The 22,228-nt window shown below is 40.5% G+C and overlaps 1 protein-coding gene across 6 annotated transcripts in view; it reads right to left on the bottom strand.

Moving 5' to 3' along the window:
- Positions 1-492: 492 nt before the first annotated feature.
- Positions 493-22,228, bottom strand: part of ITSN2 (intersectin 2) — an 83,295-nt gene continuing 61,559 nt past the window's right edge. For 4 of the 6 annotated variants that reach the window (XM_071742053.1, XM_071742055.1, XM_071742054.1 and 1 more), the window contains 14 exons: positions 21,951-22,072; positions 20,803-20,899; positions 19,506-19,697; positions 9,003-9,124; positions 8,233-8,339; positions 7,432-7,615; positions 6,531-6,629; positions 6,212-6,379; positions 5,182-5,394; positions 4,337-4,458; positions 3,711-3,793; positions 3,472-3,555; positions 3,014-3,187; positions 493-1,909 (listed from right to left, as the gene is read on the bottom strand). In XM_071742053.1, the coding sequence (XP_071598154.1) occupies positions 1,752-1,909; positions 3,014-3,187; positions 3,472-3,555; positions 3,711-3,793; positions 4,337-4,458; positions 5,182-5,394; positions 6,212-6,379; positions 6,531-6,629; positions 7,432-7,615; positions 8,233-8,339; positions 9,003-9,124; positions 19,506-19,697; positions 20,803-20,899; positions 21,951-22,072 (1,925 nt within the window). In that variant the 3' untranslated portion in view covers positions 493-1,751. Of the gene's footprint in view, positions 1,910-3,013; positions 3,188-3,471; positions 3,556-3,710; positions 3,794-4,336; positions 4,459-5,181; positions 5,395-6,211; positions 6,380-6,530; positions 6,630-7,431; positions 7,616-8,232; positions 8,340-9,002; positions 9,125-10,802; positions 14,395-19,505; positions 19,698-20,802; positions 20,900-21,950; positions 22,073-22,228 lie in introns of those variants that run through there. The other 2 variants (XM_071742058.1, XM_071742059.1) reach the window with 1 other exon arrangement.

Here is a 22,228-nt window from a genome sequence, read left to right on the forward strand (position 1 = left end):
GAGAAAGAGGTGTTCCTGGCTACATCTGTGTGGTTAGCAGAAGAGCAGCTTAGAAAGCAGGGATAAGGAAATAATGATTTGATTTTGTTTGTTCAAATCTTTCTCAGCACTCCCATAGTGAATGTCTTGCTAAATATTATTTGTGCAAAATAGTGGTAGCCTACTACCAAGGTTTAAGAGGACTTTCTCCTGGAGGCAGCAGTAAATCAAACTTTAACATACAAATTGAGTGTTCTGGGAAGGCAGGAAATAATTATGGGAGAGAAGAAGGTAAGTGCTCTTGTACAAAATCTCCATCACTTCTTGGGGAACCAGTGCTGAGCAACAAATGGTGCCAGTGGCCCAGGGCTTGGTTTGTCTCCTGTTCCAGTGTGGTCCCTGTCTCCCTGGTGGTGTGACTGCACAGCAGCTCTGCTGTCAGAGCCTGAAAACAGAATTTTCTCTGTGCAAGAAGCCCCACGCTCCCACTGTACAGACACAGCCTCTCAAGAGTTGCCAAGGTTTAGTTTTATTTAGGATTAGAAATACTGAACCACAGAAAACTATTAAAAGTAACAGAGGTTGACTCAGCCCCACACAGATGGCTACTGGGGGTGAAACTCAGACATCAGGAGGTATTGCTGCACCCATGGAAAGCATGCTGTGCTTTTTCAACAAAGCAGTTTAAGGAGGCAGTAAAATGGTTACAATGTATTAAAACCTTTAGAAACAAAAATTTTTTTTGAACCATCCCTGATTTTGGTGCCAAGAGAAATTTTTTTCTCTCAACTTCTCATTTTACAGATTCCCATTGAGGTGACAGTCCCTCAGAGCAAACCTTTTAAACTTGTAATAAACTTTTCTTGAATTTAATCCTGTAAGTTTCTCATTATTTCACATTCCCCTGTACAATAAAATATACTTTTTAAAAATCACTATGCATCAATAAACATCTGTAGACAAATTACATTAATAAACTTAAGTTTTACTCTCTATATACATGTTGGCAATGTCAAAGCTTCAAGATTCACATGGAGGTCTGCAAGACCAAGGAAATGTACACAAATAACTTACATTTAGGAAAGAAACAAAAGCTGAAGAGTATTTTTCCACATTATTGTGGGTCACAGTATATTAAAAAAAATTTTTCTTTTCTATTTATTCTTCACAACCACATTGTCTCAGCAAAGAATGATGAATCAAACTGAAGCAGAAAAAAAAATCAAGTAGCAGTTACTGATTTCAGTGCAGACCTAAGTCAAGTAAAGAACTACACTTGATGTCTCAAAGAATATACATTGTATCAGAGATTTATCCAGTGCTAAGGCTTCTTCAGCTTTTAATCTTTAAAACTATCATCCTGAGATGGGAAGATTCCAGTGGATATCACTTGTCAGATTTCAAATGGAATGATTCTAGTGCTGAGCTAAACCATTCCTCAGTCTGTATGTTAGACTAAGTGGTACAATATGCATACATCTTGATGCCACATTTCTACTTAATACTTCTGGCCCTGAAAAATGAAACATTGGCATCCAAAACCAACATATTCCAACATAATAAAAAGGCACTGAGCTCTAGTACTGTATATACAGTAACATTGGTGCTTGCATAGATCAACAACTTTGAACTAAACACAACCAGTAACTAAGGAAACACAGAAGCAGCAGGAACTCATGCTTAACACCCAGCGTGGGGCAAGGAATCCTTTACAAAAAAACATGTTCAGGCTGTCAGCTTCAGTTGTCCTTCATAAATTAAAAGAAGTGTTCTTAGAGGAGTGTTTTCTGATCAAAGAGCTGCAGGTCGAAGCGGACCCAGACTTCTCCTGTTGGAACTTCATGCAGCAGTAAGTGTTTAGTTGTGGGACCTTTGCTTTCTTGCTCTGTTCTGATTTTTGCTACTGGAACCTCAGTGCGACCCAAAAAATCTGTTGGGCAAAGAAATAGAAAATTTCATTAAGCAAAGATGTGATGCTTAGAAAATCTGAAGGTGTCAGGTTAAGCAGCAATGCTCCGTGCTGTGTGTTCAGCTCCACAGCGACGCTTCCAACCTTCCTGTCTCCAGCCCTGTGCAAATCAGCCAGCACTGACCAAAACCAGTTTTAGAAGACAGAAATACTATGGAACTAGGGTAGAAAACATGCCTTTATGTCACAGATTGATCTGTAGGCTTTAAAAACACAGTTTCTTTTCATAAACACAATTTTAAGTTTTCTTTCTTGGAGCTGGAAGGTCAGGGTTGAGTGATGGAACCTGTTCACAAAGCTGTGCTGCTATGCAGACAGTTTAAAAAATCCAACTATTTTGGCTCAGCCAACTTTTAACTTAGGCTTATCTTTAATTCCTGTCACAAGAACAGCCACCTTCAACAATTATTGCCACTGACAGGTTAACATTCCTACTCAGAAATTATGTACCTTCTTTGTGGCTATTTCATCATAAACACCTTTGTGTGTGTGTGTGCATTAAAAGGTTTACCATGAGCTGAAAAAACAACACTCAGCTTTCCAGAGGGGAGAAGCAGCCCAGCAAAGTCAGGTTACCTTCACAGGAGCAAAGCCTGAGCTATAGTTACACATAATGCAACTCAGGTCAAGGCCATACATTACAGATCTGCAATAATCAACTGGGTGTCAGAGCCCTGAGGAAGCACTTAACCTTGTAAAGAGCACTAGGAGCTGCTGACTGCCAAAACCATGTTGTTTCCAAGCAAAAAAGAAAGCTTATCAAGCTGTTGCTATGCAGATATAACCTGGCACATTGTTTTTAGGAAGCTACAGTGAGAAAGAAAATGTTCTGCTTTCAATTCCTCTGTCTTTCCGGTCTGGCAAAAAGTAATTCTGTGTCTGATAAAAAAGCTGGAGTGAGATAAAACCCAGCATCCCAGAGCTGTTTGCTCTGGAAGGCTATTGAACCTCTTAAGGCATTTTTTTTTTTTTTTAACCAGAATTTCTCAGGAACTGCTAGCGAGAAACTGTGTATCCCAGTCACAAAACCCCTATTCTCCTTCCAAAATAAATGTCCAAACTTACCATCGGGTGAGAACTGATCTCTGTCAAACATGGTGATACAGAGGACATCTTGATACAGATCCTTAATGAAGAACTGGCAGTTGAAGTTCCACTTGGGGTTCAAGGTGTCCTGCAGGGTCCTTGTGGTGTAGCTCTGAGAGCCCATGCTGATCTCACAGTATGGGTTGCTCTTCCCTAAACACAGAACAAGCAGTGAAACATCTCTGCAGCTCAGACACCTCCCTCCCTCCCCTCTGGAGCATGCTTGGACCCACATCAGTGCTGCTGTCCAGATGATGTGGGTCAGGCAATCCCTGTATCCCAGAGCATCACAGGCTCTGCGCTCCGTCCTCTGAAGCCAATTAATTCAGAAGTTGTAGCTGAAACCACAGTGTTTCCCAAATCACCAAGCCCCTCACAGCAAGCTTTCCCAAATGCTGCAGGAATTACAGTGATGTGACACTATTCCCTTCACTCACCATTGGGCTTACAGGCCTTGAGCTCTGTTGCTTCAATCACATGAACCATCAGGCGTCCTATTCCTGAGCTCTTCTGTGAGCGAGCTGGGAAGAAAGTCAGAAACAAAGGGACTGGTCACAACTGCAGAAACTGGCAATAGATCTGAAAAGGGAGGAAATCTTACACAGACACTGGGACATCCTCCAGAAAAGGTCCTGCCCACATGTCCAGGTGGATGAGAGGGAAATAGAGTGGGTACCTTGATAAGCTTTTTCCCGTTTCTTTTTCTCCGTTTCGATGTACTGCTCTGATGCTGCTTTGATTTTCTGGACCCAGGCAGTGCTGCAAAGAGCAATCCCTATGGTCAGGGTCATACCAGAGGCAGGAAACCTCAGCAGGAGGTATCAGCAGGATACCTCAGCATCAGCCACCTTGCCCCAGTCTCTTTTGCCCATCGCCCACTGGGTTTTCAGAGGCATCATGAATCAAGTTAGTTCAAGGACTAAAACAATGGAGCTTTTTTGTTTCATCTTGTGCCACATTTCCACATCTTCTTAAATAAATAGTGTTTATTAAAGACTGCTTGGTCACATTAAAGACTGACCAGGACTGGGGAAGAATCCTATGGGATTCTGGACTTTTCAGCCCTAAACTGTTCCATACAACTGCAACATCAAGGAGCAGTGGATGTGACTCTGGATTCCATGCAAAAGCTGCTGCACAAGCAGAACATAATGAGAAAAAAATTGTAATTCAAATGAGTCAGACAAGTTGATTCCCTGACTGAGGGACTAAATGATGTTCTTGAGCACAAAGACCCCCACATCTGCTCCCCAGAAACACAGCCTGCAGCCCTGACCAAGTCTCTGCATTTTCACTACTCACCGCTCATTAATGTTGTCAGTTCTGAGTGTGTAAACTCTGTCAATGTGTGATATGTGGAAAACTGGCTCATCACTTGAAGGGTCTGTGGGGAGTTTCACTAGGACTTCATTGAGGAAAACAGGCTGAAAGGAAAGCAAACATCACTGTGGCAGCATCACCCTGACAATAAGTGGAAACTCTACAAGGATGTTTAGATTTGTTGCTTTACTGTAGGGAAAATGAAAGCTGTAGGACAGAACAGTCAGATCACTGTATGAAGAATGTGTGCAAGGACTTAAAGAAAAAACTACTTTGGTGACACACCCAAGTCTGTCCTCTGAGAGGAAAAGCTTTGTGAACATGGCAGGATTGTGTAAGTAGAGCTGCAGTGTGCAGCTTGGAAATCCTGGGAATCTCTCACTTTCTCTATCAGAAAGCAGCCCCAGTACATGAAGTTTCCTTCACAACTCCAAAATGCTGAGGATGTGGGGACACAGAGACTAAAGTTTTGCACTTTTTATTACTTTCTGAAGAAGAACTAGAATTTTCCTGTGGATACACCAATTTGTGCAAGCTCAAGTCAAGCCTCCTACTTCTGAACATCCCACTCAGCTGCTCAGGCACAATGTTATCTCTGACCTTTTACTCCAAAGTGGACCAAAGTGTTTATTAAACCAAGCCACAGAAGCCTGTCCTTTCCCAGGGACTGAGCCAACAGCATTCATGCACATTGGCTGTCAGTACCCTGTGACAGCAAGTGATGAGATGGGGCCAACTGGCTAATCCCAGCAGGGAAAAGAGCATTCCTCATCAGAAGCTGAGTCCCACTGGATCAACATGGACACAGGACATCTTGATTCACTCACCATTTTGTACATTTTGAACTGGGAGGTGGATTTGGGGCTGAACAGTTTATCTGAGCCAGAAGAGACAAACTGCTTCACCATGTAGGTGAGGAGGAGGAAGTCATTGAAAAGGAATCCATACAGCTCCTTGTTGCTCTTGGCCTTGTACAGTTTGCCACTGTGCAGCAGCTTCCGTGGTCCCAGGCAGTTTGTGAGGGAGTTGAACACTGGTTGCTAAGAGAGAAAAAACCCATTAGTGGCAGGGAGTTAATGCAGACATCAGTTCCTCCTCTTCACAGCCCACATTGCTCAAGCCACTCAGAATTCTCTTCTGTTTTGTTTAATGAATTTAGCTACAAATGGAAAGAAAGGACACTGCTCTGATCTGCCATGCTATGAGCATTACTCCCAGATTAAAGAAGATTTAAGCCTTACCAATAACACATACATGAGTCTGACTGGATGAAAGCATTTATCTCATGGCCACTTTTCTGTTGTCCAGAAGCTGTGTTTAAGAAGAGCCTGACAGCCGCCTCTTAGAGGTGCACAATTAGGTGATGGAACTAGGACAGATCCTCTGGGCCTGTCAAGCCCTGGTTACTTATGCAGCCAGTGAAGAACTGTTACACCACCTCATTTTGAAGCTGTTCTGAAAGGCAGAGGAGCCTGAACCTCACAGACCTCTGAGAACCTGGCAGTGAGGGTTTCTGTGCCCTTTCTGTGTGAAGGAAAACCCTGGGAAACACACCCAAAGTGAAATTCTGCATAGTAATACCTGGACACATAGTAACAGGGGCAGCACAAGAACAACTCTGGGGTTATTTCTGCTCATTTAACCATTTAAATGGTATCAGCTTTAAGCTGGCAAATCAAGATTTCTCCACTGCCAAGAACTCCCAGGGCTCATCACATCGCGGCTGCAAGCGGAATTGAATAAAATGCTCAGCACTGGATCACATCCACAGATGGGAACGAGGGCTCCCGTTCCTCCCCCCAAAAAAACTTTCAGAACTTTCAGAAAACTTTCTGGTGTCCAACACCAAGGTGGTACCTCAGCAAGGCCTTCACACTGGACGTGGGACTGTATCCATTCCAGCCTGTCTGAGTTCTCTTTCTCCCGCACCCCTTCATTCACCTGGGAGCAGAGCTCCTCTGCACGCTCCAGGGCCAGCCTGAGGTTACTGTGATCAGGGTGATTCTCTGGAGTGTTCTCCAGAATCTGGTATGGATCAAAAAGGGGAGAAAAGAAGATGGAAATAGAGGTAAGACAGGTGTTACTCACACTGGCAAAGAAATCCCCACCAGGGGACAAAGCTTTTTGCTTCTGCTTAAATCAAACCTCTCTCCAGAAGCTCACTGAGGATACTCACACTCTTTATGAGCAGGGGGTAACGGGTTATTCTTTGCATGGGTTTCAGGAGGAAACTGGAGAGGGGCATTCCTTTGCAACGAGGATCCAAGGCAAGTTTCTATGGGGCAAGCCAGAGATTTAACAGAGACATGGCATTACTCATCACTAAACAACTGAAAACTGCCTCATCAAATTAATTTTTCTCATCATTCCAATAAATCATAAGGTTTTTTGTAAGCAAATAATACTTGTGTCTAGAACAAACAGGAAAGCTGGTGCTGTGCCAGCTTAAGCCTAGGGATCATTATATATGCAGAATCCTTCCATTCAAAACCATCCCATCTTTTTTTTTTTTTTTTGAAACTACAGGCTCCACTCAGGTTAAAAAAAACAAAAAACCACAAAAGAAACAAACACCTGATGTCAATAGTTGTGGCATTTCTCCTCCCATGGCCTCAAAGCCACTGCCACAGCTGCAGTATGGCAGCAGTTCCTTATCCATCTCTGCAGTTTGCCTCCCTCTGACACTGCACACCTCTGGCCCTGGCTGCAACCCCACTCTTCAGAAACACTGCACTGAATTACAAGTGTGTCCAGAACTATAGCTTTTTTATTTACCAGCTCCACAGACTCTTCCCCCTTCTGACAGCACGAGTTTTTGGGAAGGTGCAGCCACCAGCACTATAGTTCTATGGGGTCAGTGTTATGCTGACATAATGAGTAATGGAATGGGAAACAGAGGAATAAATTAGCTAGAAAGGAAGACAGGTATGCAAATAGCATGAACAGTGTTAACCATGCTGACTACAGAAATACACCTTGGAAGGTTCTGCTGGGTAATTTTGATCTGGCTGATGCCAGTTAGATGGGCTCCTGTCATTGAGGGAAGGAGAAAGCACAACAGCTACTGAGTGAGATACCTTTAAGTAGTCTTTGAAATCAGCATCTTCATCAGTTTTCTGCTGCAGCAATGAAGCTCCATTAAGCTGGCAGCTGCAGAACCTAATGTAGGCCTGCATGTGGGACAGCTCTGCTGCCAAGATGTCCCCAATCATCTGCACTGGCATTTTCTCTCCTCCCGTTTTCTTACGCACTCGCAAGGCTCTGGAAAAGGAAAGAAATCACCATCCAACTTTGCTGACGTGTCTGCCAGGCCAAAAATCAAGATCTTTAGAATATCCATCCCTGAAAGATTAATTCCTTGACACAGAACCAGCACCTCCAGGCAGGGCAGGGTCCAGCCTGGACCCCTGGGAAGTCACTGACCCCAACGTGCTGGGCTGAACCAGCCTTCTGATGGGCTCCTGTTGGACTCAGACTCATCTTTGAGGTTTCTGGAATAATCAGCATCAATCTCTACATTCAACCAGCATCCCATTGCCATGAGTTATTAGCCACTTTGTCTCTCCAAAGTTTATTTTTAGAGAACAGAAGACTGTTTTGCAGAAAACTGGGAAGAACATGTCCCGTGTGCATGCTTTGATATAGGCTCTATTTCTGAGGTATTATAGCAAATGTGCATCTGTTCTTGCTGCTCTATTCCCTTCTCTCCCATAACAGCTCCTTCTTTGTGAGGCAGTCTGAATGCATTTAGCTGTTCAGAATGGACCCATGCACAGGAAATAATCTGCAAGGAATATTTACTAGAAAACCAGAAAAGTTCCTGGGGAAAGGAGCAAGAGAATACAGATGAAAACATCAAAACATGAGGAAGTACTTACTTCAGTAACTTTGTATTGGACATAATGAGTTCCTTCCAGTTAACAAAGATCAGCCCCATTTCTCCTTCTGTGAGACAGCCAGAATCAGCCATTGGTTTTTGGAAAACCTGCAGTCCAAAAATCAGAAAGGTGAGTGATTTTTCAAAGGTAAAAGCAGCTCAGCCTCCTGTTAAGTCTAGAAGGGATTTTACTTTTTTTGAATGCTCATTGTCCAGTTTTTGAGAAGTTAAAAGCAAGTCCCTCCTAGCACTTGTGACAGCAGAATATCTGTGTATCTTTATCTGTTTAACATCTTTAACTCTGCACCATAGAGCTGGTTTATACAGAAAGGTAAAGTGAGACATAAAAAAATCACTTAATGCTGGTCAGTTCCTGCCTTGCCTACCGGGGTGGTTTTACTTCCAGAAATAAAATCAGAAACCAAGACAGACTATAAAAGTTTCATGGTGCTTATACAGCTCCTGTCTGAGCCTGTGCAGCTTTGCCAGACACCCTGGCCCAGCCCATCCTCAGTACCCTGAGTCCAAACACCTTCTAAGAACAGGACTGGGAAAATAAGAAGGTCCTTGTATGACAATGGCTTTCATAAACATGATGTTTTTGCTTGGGGACCAAACCACATCACGTAACAGTTACTGGAAAGAGAGGTGCTCTCTTTCTTCCTCTGGCTTTTCACGGATCATTAAGGATCCCTTTACTGCCATTGCTGTAACTCAGCAGGACAGAGGTGTCCTTTTTCCAAATGGATTTTCCCATCTAAGACATCTCACCTCTAAGACAAGCTGGAGATCATCCATATACCTTTCTTCTGTCTGAATGAGTTCATGAATGTAGCCCTGCCTTTTCCTCTCCATCGGCTGCATGGTGTCAAGGCTCTGGAGGTCAGCACACCCTACAAGAAGGAAGCAATAGTTTAGATCCCACTCAGGATGACTCCCAGCTCACACCCTGGCAGCAAACAAATCCCCAGGGAGAACAGTAATTTTCTGCTAGTTTAACAGCCAGGAATGTGCATGGAAGCTGTAAAACTGCCTCTTTTTTTTTGGCGGCAGAAAGCTGTAGTTTGGCTTCTGTCTTGTAAAGCTTCATCCCAAGCTCCCCATACAGCTCAGGAAAAGGTGTGAGGTTTTTGGGAGAGCCCAGAGAGGGAAATCTCAGCTGCTCACACTGGGGACTCACCTCCCTCTCTTGGCAAAGGTTTGGAGGGCAAGTCAGGTAATGCCAGGCTGTTCAGAAAATCAGGGACATGATCTGCCAAGCTCCCTCCTGAGAATAACTCCTAACAGAGAAGGGCTGCACCTCTGGTACCTTCAAAACTTGGGGCACAGCCAGAAAGTGATGCCTGCTACACTGCTGGTACCTTTTGTGATAAATCCTGCACTCCAAGATGTGAAAGCAGCTGTCTCACAGGGGCACAGTAAAACAAGCTGGAATAAACAGGAAATCCCAGTCTCTAAAGTGGTCTTTAAAACTGTACTTCCCTCTCCAAATACACATGAACAAGAAATACTTTCTTCCTACTAACACAGCTCCCCCCACAATAAAAACTACCAAGTTTCACAGCCAAAAGATGTTCTGCTCTGCAGGAGATTCAAATGCTGAAAAAACATGGGGGGAGGGGCTTGGGGAGAAAAGCTTTTCAACTACTGACATATTTTGGATTTGATTAAGTTCAAGGAGAAGAATGACACTTGCTGAAGAAATCTTCCAGTGAAAGAAAGCTGAATAAGACCTACCACCATTAAAAAAAAAAAATTCACTTTGTTACAAAAGGGAAAGTGAATGAAAATCCTTTACTTAAAAGCCAATTCCAGAGAACTGAGGAACAGATAAATGGATATCCCCAGATGGATAAAAGGCTTTCAAACACACCCACATCTTCTTGGGCACCGAATGCCTTTTTCCCTTTCCCCAACAAACTTCCCCAACTCAATGAACAATTAAAAAACACACGAAAAATGGCAGCTCTGGGAAGGCATCATCAAACATGAGCTCAGGCACTTGTCCTGAAGGACCTACCTACACAAGAGGCATCAGTGCTTTGGGTCATCAGTGAAGACTATTAGGGGTAGAGGTGACCTCTATAAATTGCATTTGTGAGAAAACAGCTTGTTTAGGGTTGTGGGGGTTTTGGGGTGTGTGTAGATTTTTGGTATGGTTGGTTTTTTGTTTATTTGGTTGGTTGTTTTTTTTTTTAACTCAAGCACATTGGTATGGCTGGAGAAAGATAAGAGTTGAGGGTTTTTTTGCCTGTGCTAGCCCACCTCTATTTTTCCAGGCTACCATAGAAAGACTACATGTCACCTTAGGTACCATGGGCTGACTTTTCAACAGTCTCCTTAGTACAGCCAGAGAGCAGACTGATGGTACAAGACATCACCCAGGGTCATTTTACAATCTCTTGGCACATTTCAGGCTAATTCACTTGCCAGGTACTCCTGTCACTGCCTGTCACTGACAGTAGCCTCTGTGCCATCAGAAAGCCAGGTACCATAATGCTTGTACCAAGCTATTCAGATGGGTAAAAATCCTCCCCAGACAGACAAAGAAACCACAACAGACAAACTAGAGCCTTTTATGTGTCCCTTTAATAAAATACATTTGCATAGTTATCTTACAACTTTGTTCAAAACGAAAGATGAACAATTGCCTCATGCTAAGCATCACCTGCATTTGCATGTCTTAACAACAAACCCCAAACATTAACACTCTAGCTTGAAAAATAACAACAGAAGAGATTTTAAGGCAGCACACACCATTACATAGCAGTTTTATTAGTTCATTACATGAAAGTAGCAAGACCCTGTAGCAGCTCCCAACACCACTACAGGCCCAGGTCAGTCGGCATTCCTACAGGCAGACTTATTTACAGGTGTTTTCAACTCGAGAAAATCACACAAGGATACAACCTGACAAAGCATCAAGATGGCATAAATACTCAGTGGCTGGTAGGAGACATTGCAGTTATGAGTGTGTTGTGTGCTTTGGATGCCCTCTGCACTCCTGACTGGTGACAGTGACAACAGGACAGAGCTTTGCATCACCTCACAGCCCTTCACCAGCACCCACCCCAGCCCTGCAACCTGTTCCTGGTGCTGGCACCAGAGCTTCCTGCATGGATCTGACTGTGGGATCAGGAACTCAGCTCTGGATTCTGAGCTTTTGTAGGCTGCCCATTCCTCATGCAAACAGGGGAAGTGTTTCAGTACCTGTGCACTTACAGCATCATTTTTTGCATTCTTACCCCCAGTTACACCTTGGCCCCTGTCACCTGCTGCCCCACAGGAAAAAACATGAAGCAAGTGTCACACTGCAGCCAACACTACATTTTGCTTTTCTGCTTGGCTTCAGTTTTATCTGTTAACCTTGTGTGGCTCTCAGCAATATTTAAACTCTCACCTCTTGACTTGGGACCACCAGTTTAAATAACTCTGGTTTCCACTTTGTCCTGAGTTCCAAAGCCAACCTTTTTCACCCAAACAAGGGATGAACACTCCAGTTTTACTCGGCTGCCTGGGATGACAGCTTCTACTGACATCTATCAACAAGAGAGTGGATTGCACACAACCAGAAGAAAAAGTAAAATTTTTGAACAAAAAAAGTGTCATTTAAACCCAGCTTGTATGAGCTGCACTGCTTTGATACAGAACATTATTGTATAATGGCACAATCTTTCCTATCACTGATCTGATGCATATGGTCAATTCTTTTTGCACCAGTGTGCACTGGAGAGCAGAGCTCTCAGGTGGCTGTTCCTGAGCTGTGCCAGGCAGACTCCTGCAGCAGAAATAAATACTGAAGGCAGGGAATAGGTCTCTTTCAATCTGCATTATTAGGGCACATTATTGTAATTATTATTGTCTTTTTTTATTAGAGAATTCAGAGCACACTCAGGTAATACTGAAACACAAAAAGATAACAGTAAAAGCCCCAAATGGTTCATTTCAATTCTCATCACTTTGGGGCAGCTGTTTCAGTAATCATCAGTGCTCATATCTACATAGCCAAGAGTGATACTTTATTAAATACTACCCTAATCTCCTCCTATATCAGTTACAAACGCAGTTGGTTTTGGAAAATGCCATGTAACTATTTCCCAGAACATCCCAGATAGGATGTGAAGTTGGTTTTGATTTTTCAGAGACAACTACCAGCAATTTGGCAAAGAAAACTGTCACTGGACACTGGGAGGTCGGTTTGGCTGACATCCCACAGGTGAACAGTGCCTTTTAGAAATGGGATAATTTATAAAATCACCCAATCATTAGCCTACAGTAAGTGACTGCTTGATGCCACTGGTGTAGCCCAACCCATTTCAGCCTCCATTACACAGGATTTCAAAGCCAGAAATTCAGGGAAGGCAATTGAGGGTGATTAGTATATTTTAGTAGAAATACTTTAAGTGTAGTTTCATAAGGAAAACAAGTGACCCAGAATACTTGAGGAATTATCTAGCACATTATTTGCCTACAGTAACACCATTTCATTCTGTAACAAAATATTTGTTTCAACAAAATACATCCAGAATAAAAATCCATTTGGAGTTTTATGTAGGCACATTGCTGCAGTCCATATTGCACAAAAGATCTCTCTCTGAACTAAAGGGCACATATACATTATTTGATCAAGAATATTAAATACATAACATCCCTCTCTTTCTATAGAAACTTTGGAGAAAGGCTTTTAAATCTCTGCAATTGGACTAAACTTTTCCTGATAGTACCTTCACAACATTCAAGTATATATACACACACATACACAGTAAACATACAGTGCTTTGTAAACATTTCTGATTGCATAAGTGACCTTTGCTGTTTCATAACCAAGCTCAGGAAACCAACTAAATTAAGTACCATGTCTGCTAGATCTGGTGGTACAGGAGCACAGAGCTATTTAATCAGCCAAGTACTCTGCTCTTAAGTTACTCCTATTATTTAAAGGGGTATCAGGGTTAGAGTCCTGAAGTCCCAGTTCTTCACTTCCCCCAAACTAATAAAATGTGGGTGTTTTACTGCACCATCCTGCTGATAGACATTAAGTGTACCTTGAAAGACCATTTTTGAGCAGAGGAATATAGTTTTATTTTTAAACCCAAATGCTCTGCCTTCAGCTCCAGGTTTCTGTTTGTGTTTCTTTTCTGGCAGCATCTCTTTCACCAGGCTCTCTGTGTATCAGGCTGCTCATTTAGAGCAGCAGCTTTCAGAAACTACTTAACTTTAAATCACTGCAGGCCACAGCCAGAAACAAACACTGTTCAGTGCCCTCAATTAACTCATGAAAAAAGGGGCAGGGAAAGGGTCTCAGTAGCACAGAGGCTGTGTAAATACTTACTGCAGTAACCACTACATGTTTGCTAAACCTGAAAGCAAATATGAATTTTCAGAATAAAGTGTTTAAAGCAAGGAGATTGTTTGGGAATAAGACACATCAAGCCAAAACAACCTGAATTCCTGCTCAAATACTACTGTGAAGGAAGAAAAAAATTTAAATACCCTCCACTCTATGCCTAATAGTCCTTTCCCACTGTTAAAAATGGTATTAAAAGTCTGGATGGACTGGCTCCAGATCTAAATCTTAGGTCTTGTAGTATTTTTGTAATCACAGTGACTATCAGCAGCAGAGACAGGTAGGGTTTCTTTTCTGGATGAGCCTTGTAGGCTGCTAATTCTAAATGCTCAATATGCAAGTGATTAAATCAAATCCATTAGAACAGTAATCAGTGAACATTTTAATTCTGCAAAGTATGTACATTACAACATCAAAAGAACACAACTGCCCATTGAAAAACAGCTCAGATAAACTGTGCAAATAGTGGGTCTTTGTGTGTCTGCAATCCCACCATGGAAAGGATAACTTGATATGCATGCTAATGATCCACGATTATCAATACCAAAGAAAAATACTAAAGGAAACAAGAATGAACAGCAGTGAAAGCCACACAAAGACCCACTATCCTTTCTGCTTTTACAAATCAACTGTTAACTGTAGATTATAAGAAAAACCCACAAAAACCTAATTTCTTGTCTGGATCTAAGGTTCAAACGCAGCAAAAGGATTGAGTCAGAGATACATGAGCAGGGCTGCCACCCTGCCTCCACGCTACAGTCAAACTTGGATAGTGGGTCTCTGAGGTGCTTTCACACTGGAAGACAACATTGGGTCCTAAAAAAAACAAAACAAAAAAAAATGAAGGATAAAATGAACATAAATTTGAAGAGTGAAACACATGAGTTCTACGGACAAAAGACAGAACACCACTGAAAAGGTCAGAAAGGAATAACTTCCATTCAACTTTCTGAAAACAGACATCCTGAGCTTCTACTCCTGCAGTTTTGTATTTATAGACACACACAGTTTTAAGTACTTGCAGCCAGCCACCACTGACTCTGAAAAACCACTTACAGCTGATTATCTTGAAGAAGAGTTTCCCAAGGAGAATCTCTGTTATGCAGTCTCAACAACACAAGTTCAAGCCCTAAGGGTTCTTTAAGGGTAACTGCAAAATTCCCTGGGATTTCACCAAAGCCAGGATTTCTCCTGAGTAACATTGGAAATTCAGATAAAAACTAAAATTGTTAAGAAAAGCCTTAATGGTATTTATTCATATTGGCACATAAAAATTATCCTGTTTGACTATGCTCAGAGCCTGAAACCAAATCAAATTTTGTCCCTAGTGATATGTTTTCAGGAAATAGGACATTCCATATCACTCAATATTCCCATCAGAAACCAAGCTCTACAGAGTCTAGAAGATGCACTGCAGGGTTAGGCTGAAGGCACATGTATGAGGTGGGCTGCAGCCACTCACACTCTGTGGACAATCCAGAGACTTATTCCAAATCCCAGAATTTCAACCTGAAAGCTTTTATCAAGTATGACTGACATTCACCAAACAGTTCCAGAAATACAAAATTACTATGTCACCATGAACCAGGGGACTGATTTTGTATTTGATCCTCAGTAAAAGGGGCTAAGTTATGGGGCTACTGAGAAATAGATGAAATATATGAATAAAAAATATTTAAAATATACAGAAATATATTAAGAAATTCTTTATCTTCACATGTTAAAAATTAATGTGGACCTGCAACATGCAACACCTCAAGGCTACTGATACCATCAACTCTTACTCCATAACCATAAAGGGAAGTTACTTGGCAGTAAACAGAAAACTTCAGAATATGTTGTCCATATATAGACACAGAAATACACCTTCCACAAGCATATTCACATGAGTTTTTTTACTGGAAAGACCCCTGATAATCAGTCAGCTTCATTCATTAGGCAGCGGTGGATAGGAATTACTAATGATCTTTTGTGCATGTAGATAAAACTTCTAGAAACAGAGTCTCGTTAAAAGGACAGGACTTGCCTCATGTCTCTGACGTGTCACACATACAAGTAATGTTTGGGGAGGAAAAAAAATTAGATCTAGTGGTATTAGTAAAAATGCCAGGTCTGGATGCTAAGGAAATTCATAACACTGTCATATGCATGTCAAGGACAGTCTATGGAGAGGGGATCCTTTCCCAGTCTAACCAGAGTAGAGCAGAGAGGTTTAAACTGGGGAAGGAGGTGCTGATCAGGCCATGGGGACTACCTGAAGTTCACATCTAAGCACCTGAAGGAGAAACTTAAGATGCCTGAGGAACTGCAGCAATGCTGGGCTATGGGAACAAAAAATAAAATTGAAGCAGTAACTGTATTTACATTAGAGTAGAAAGAATTGGTACAAGATTCAGTTCTGTGGAAGAGCAGCCTAACAATGTGAGATGAGAGACCTCAGGTAAGATGAAGCAGAAGCCTCTGCACACTGAGTGTAGATAAATCCACCTGGCTGAGTTATCCAGCTCTCAGCAATAATGTCTCTGGGTGATTAACACCTCACTAATAGTTTTGTAAGACATCCACCAACCAAGTGTGGAGCATCAGTCTTGCTTCTGAGGTATGAAAGTTGAGAAAAATCTCAAAGAAAATATAAGGACAATGCTCAGATAGGTCCCATGGACGAGACAATAACTGAAAAAAGTTACCTTGCTGAAAAAGTCAAGAGATACAGAGAGAACAAAATTCTAAGAAGAACCATTTAGAGAGATGAGGGCTGGCTGTAATGACAAAATTATCTCCAGACCAGGCCATAGGAAAGAACTGTAAAGGGGTAATTGTACAATGCCTACCACACCTGTTGGGAAGAATGGAAGACAGCCTGGAAGACTTGTACTAGGCAGGTACTGGCAATACACAAAATATCTGACTCTGAATGGTTGAGCAAGCACTGAACAATGAATAGATGACTACGAGATGATATAAATTCCTTTACCATCAATATACAGCTATTTTTTTTAAACTTCCTGCATATCTTATTTACTCTTAGTGATGGCTTCTGTGTAAACACTAGAACAAGGACTGCTAAAATATCATTAAAATGTGATTCAGTCTAACCACCACTAAGGTCACTGAGATCATGACTCTCAGATACTCTGTGTTCTGCAGTCACCAGGACCTGGTTGTATTTAAGAGCCCTGTTGACAGATCTATGACCCCCTCAGCTGACTTTTTTCCTTGCAGAGACCCTGTGCCAGGATGTGCATCTACACCAACAGGAAAGGTTATCTTGTCAGCACAGCTTTTTCAGTCCAGAGAGCTATTTCAGCAACCTAAGAGAAGAAACATCCCTCCAACTCTTTTTAGCTATAACTGGTGAACCCCAGAAAAGACTGGGTACAAAGGTGGGCCATGTACTGAAGTTTTAATTTGAAGGAAAAGCAGTTTTTCTAGCCTGCAACTCTATCTGAATAAAGCAAATGTGCCTTTCAACTGCTACTACATTTGACTGACTAGAAGAGACAGAGGGAGAAACTGCTATTCTTCAACAGAAGCATTACAATACTCAGGTTAACAATTCTTTAAATTATAACAATGCATTTAAAAATTCTATTGTTTTATCTCCAGGCTGGTCCCCCACATCAACATTTCTGTAAGCCAATTCCTTAATGATTTTTCAGGAATATTAGTGATAGCTTCTGCAATATATATAAATAATAGCAAAAAATATTTTAAGGAAATCCAAGCATGTTTGAAAGGTCAGTCAGATTTAAGTATTTCTCTGGTTACAGAAGAACTGCACAGCACAAGCTTACTGTTAACACAACTTACTAGCTCTGACTTCACCCCATAGGAGCACAGCACAGCTGAAATCTGTGTAACACTATTTGCACAATTCTGCACTTGAGCTAAAGAGCAGTGCTGGTTTTAAGGAATCTTTATCAGGTTTCCACATGTAAATGTTTTAGTACCACAAAAGAGTGGTGAATCCCAGCACAAAACTGATATATAAAGAAGCTTAATTGAAATACTCTGAGAACTAAAAAAAAAAAAAAAAAAATCAACAATGGGTAGATTTTCTTAATTAAACACCAGTATGTATGCTTTATGGAAGACAGACTTTTATCTCAGAACTCTTTCTATGACTCTATGAGCAGATGACCTGGAGCACATCTGCTCTTTGCTGACTGCCCCTGGCTGATTTTTGTCCATGTACTTTAGAAGGACAATTCTGTCCACAGTTTCATGTGGATGGTAATATTTTTATTCCACAACATTGAAACCTGAGAAAAAGACAGTCTAATGACATACCAGCTGACAATGAGAAAAACTTAATATCAAATGCTTCCAACTACACCATTTTGCTGAAAATCAGTGGTTTATGTAGTCATCTGCCACTTACTGTATCCAGCTACGTAACCCAAAATGGAAACACAGTGTGATAGGGCAGTATCTCCATTGAAATTCAGACAGTTTAAATACTCAGCCAGAATCTTCATTTTATAGCCCATCAGGATTTGGTCTATGCTACTTTTTCAAAATTAAGATTTTTGTCTCTACATATACAAAACAAAACTTTCAAGTGTTCATTTTAATGAACTAGAGATATGTAATCAAAAGAATGTTAAGTTCAACCTAAATGCTGAACCTAACAATCACTGAATTACCTTAGCTAGAAAAGACCTTCAAGATCATCTAGTCCAACCATTAACCAGAAGGTGTTTGACAACACAGCCACACCAGCCAGAGCAATATATATATTTAAAAAAAAAAATTAAAATTAATCAATGTGTTGCTAAAAATGCAAGCACAGATGATGTAATTTAGCTAAAAAGAAACCCAAAAGAGGGGTGAATACTGTCTTTTTGCCCAGGTACCATAAAAAAGCTACCCAGAGTAAATATTTTAGCTTTTCGATCCAAGTTGTACCTTCATTACAAAGTCTATGAATTGTTCTGAAACAAAGCAACTGTGCTGATCAAATCACTGCTCCACAGACACAGTACAGGCAATTAAGAGTCAGCCTTAACCAGACTTCTGGATGTGTCTCTTTATGCTAAGGAAACCACAAAGAATGCCTAGGGGGGAAAAAAAGTGAAGGGACAAGTAAAAGGAGTAACTTTTATGTCAAGATGTGTTCCCAAAGCTACTGATATCACAGGCTGATGCAGAAGTTGGTTTAATCGCAGTGCTCCAGGATGAAAAGTGGAGGGAGTAAAAATGGTGTTAACTTTCTCTGGGGAGAATGGCCACAAAAAACCCCAGTGTGTGTCTGTGGGTGGAACAGAAACCTTTACTGTGTTTGCATGCAAAAAAGGCAGAGAAATTTTTGAGCACATGGTATATATTCTAGCATTTAGTTTCCAGTTTGCTGCTTACACTTTGCAGCTTGCCATGTTTTAAAATATATTTTTTATCAGAATTGGATGGAAGCAAGATCACTAGGGGCTAGAACATATGTATTTACCATAGGCTAGAGGACTTACCAGTGCCAGAATATTTTTCCTAATCTTTCTGTGGTTGTTTTTATTGAATTGGAAGTTTAAATGTAATCACCTTTTAAGAGTGACTTTTGTTTTCTATTTCATGAGGCCGGAGGAAGTTCTCTAATTGAGCACAGAATGTCTGCACTGACTCAGACTGTGTCATTTATCAAACATCAGCATCTTAAATGCTAGGGGAACACCTACTAAATCTAGTATTTTTAGCCCAACCTAGGACTCTACTATTACCCACTATCTGGCTGATAACATGCTGGCTCTTTGCAGGTTCAACAGAAAAGTATTTGAAGTACTTAATACTATAGTAAAGTATCTAAAGAAAGAGGATTTAAAGTATTTAAATATATTCAGCTGATTCAGCTCCAAAATCCAAACACAAAACAGCAAAATTGAAATGCACCTTTGAAATAATGAAACAAAATTAATGAAAAAACAGAAGTTGCTTACACTGCTGACTTGGATCAGAATCTGTGGTCATCTTCACGTAGTTTGAGGGGAAGAGACCTGTCACACCATTGATTTCTCCTTGCCACCAGTCAGCATCATCTTTGTTCAGCACATTAATAAGCTGCCCTTTGGAGAAGCTGAGCTCATCTTCATTGTTTGCCATGTAATCATACATGGCTATCACCTGACACACTGCAGGGAATCAACAGAAAGAGCAGAACACTGTTGCACAAGTATTAAGATAATTTCACATACATTATTACATAAGAAAAATGCCACATGACCTTCTCTTGATGTGGAACTGTTCTCTCTTTTCTTTTACTTTTTTTTTTTTTAAATTGAGCCAGGCAGTAGTCTTTATTTACACTTTATGTGTCCATGGGCTTATACAGAAAATACATTCAGCTGGTATAGTATATATTAACCCTCTAAACATTTAAAAATATAATAAAGTATGCTTTAAATCATACTAGTATTAATTAATTATATATAACATATATAATTATATATTATATTATATTATTATATCATTAATAATAATATAATAAAGTATTCTTTTACCAGCTCAGAAAAGAAAGTTGATTGGATTATCTTATAGCTGATCACTGTGAAAAAAATGTGGCAAAGGAAGAGGAAATGCATGTTAGCTAACTGTGAGCTGCTAGCTTAGTCAAAGAGAAGTTTTCTCCTGCAATACTCAGGAAACTGTTGTATAAGTAAAGCATAGCTGTAAAGAAAAGCAGAAATTAAGCCTGCAGAACAAAAAAAGCTCCTTTTCTGTGAAATAATATTGTTTGTATCCAGTCATTCAAATAAAATCTAGTGGAAATTTGCTGCTCCTAATAAGAAGCAGTGCATGTAATTCCAAGTGTTTGTCAGTGGCTGCTGGTTTTCTGTAAGATTTTTCTAGCACATGTAGTTTCCAAATGAGATCAGTGTGGCTCTTCAGTGCATTCAGCAAAATTAATATGCTCCTGCCACAGAAGATGGACTGCTGATCCTTACCATTTTTGGTTATAAACATCTTTTATGTGACTGAGTCTTTCTGTTGTAAGGTATGTAGAGAACAGTATGGGCAAGTGAGGGACCCTGTAAAGAACTGTTTTGATTAAGAAATTAATGGGATTTACCTTTCTTGGAAAGACGAATGGACATGTCTGTAAAAAGACCCAGATTCTGAATAGAACTTTAAATAATGACATAATACTGTGCTAGTTATGTAATTCAGACATAATCTGAACAACTGAAAAAGTTACATAAAATCTTCTAAATGACATACAAAGTCTTTTTTTTTTACCTGAGGGAGCAGCAGATGTGGTTCTTTCACTGCTTGGACCCAGTAATTTCACATGGCTGGCAGGAAACCATCCTTTCTGTCTCTTTTTCCCTCTTGCCTGTAAATGTTTAAAACAGTTATTACACAATTAAAAAAGAGTTTATAGACTGGAAAAACAAGCAACAAATAGGTCATAAAGTTTTGCCAACAAAAGACAAAAAGTCAGGATTCCAAGCACCAACTAAATACTAAATAGATCTCAAGAGGAAAAAAAGATTTGCTATAGGATAAAACAACCCAATTCAAATAAACCTGCACCTTAATAAGTTCTGTAAAGTATTAATCCAAAATTTTTAAGTGCAGCTAATGACTTCAGCACACAATTTAATTGTAGGGATGAAATTCTGCCCTATGAACATTCCACCAAGATGTTAACATTCCCAAGATGTTAACAAGAATATTTACTCAGAACAGAGTGTGTGCAGCTACAGAATACCCTGGGAAAGGCCAGTTAAGCAATATTAAGAGGGTGTAACTTTCTGTTGCTTTCTTCAACCCCCATACTGGAAGCAGAATTCAGTACTGGAATCAACTCTTCCTGTTTAACCTGCAGTCAGCTAAAAGTCAGCTGAAGAAAATGGTAAGGAAAACAGTGTAAGGTAGTGATTTAACTTTTTGCACTGGTTGCAAAGATGAAGGCTGTTATGGACAATATGCATGTGGCTCCAAAAGTAAAAGGACTAACTATGATTTAAGAAGAATGTCATATAACAGTGCCTTCAACCCTTGGAACTAGAAATTCATCACTAGGTGGGGAAAGGAGAAAACTGGAAACATCAGGTTTTACAATATACAAGCTTCCAATTCCAACTTGTAAGGAATTTTTCACTAGAATTATTTTACAATCTAATGTTTTGTCTATTAAATCCTAACTAATTCATTAAATGTCAACATCTCTCTTCCTCCTCCCAGGCACAAAATAAACAAAAAAGCCCAGAAACCCAAGATTTATTAAATAACCCTTTTCCCCCAAATACTTAAACAAGGTGCAAATAACTTCTATCCAACTTTTAGAACAGAACATCCTTTTTTTTTTTTTCTCAAGTAAACCCAAGATTACCTCCTCCTTCCCACTCATGGAGTCACATTAGTTCTCTTTCAATAACTACCTGCAACTCTCCTTGCCACCATCCACTGGCATTTTTCTTCAGAATCAGAATTAGCTGTCCTGGAGCAAGACTAAGCTGTTCACTTCCTGATGCAGCATAGGCAGTAGTAACCTGAGCAATTTCTGAAAAGATAAGATATTAATTGCATTTTTCATTTTTTCATTACAGGAAGGGCTAAACCCACAGAAATACTCTGGCAGGTAGCTTGGAGCTAAGCATATTAGCCACCACTAAAACACTCCTACAAACCTGAACACTTACAGTCACTTAAGAAACAG

The sequence above is a fragment of the Heliangelus exortis genome, chromosome 3, assembly GCF_036169615.1.
Source record: "Heliangelus exortis chromosome 3, bHelExo1.hap1, whole genome shotgun sequence".
Taxonomy (NCBI): Eukaryota; Metazoa; Chordata; class Aves; order Apodiformes; family Trochilidae; genus Heliangelus; species Heliangelus exortis.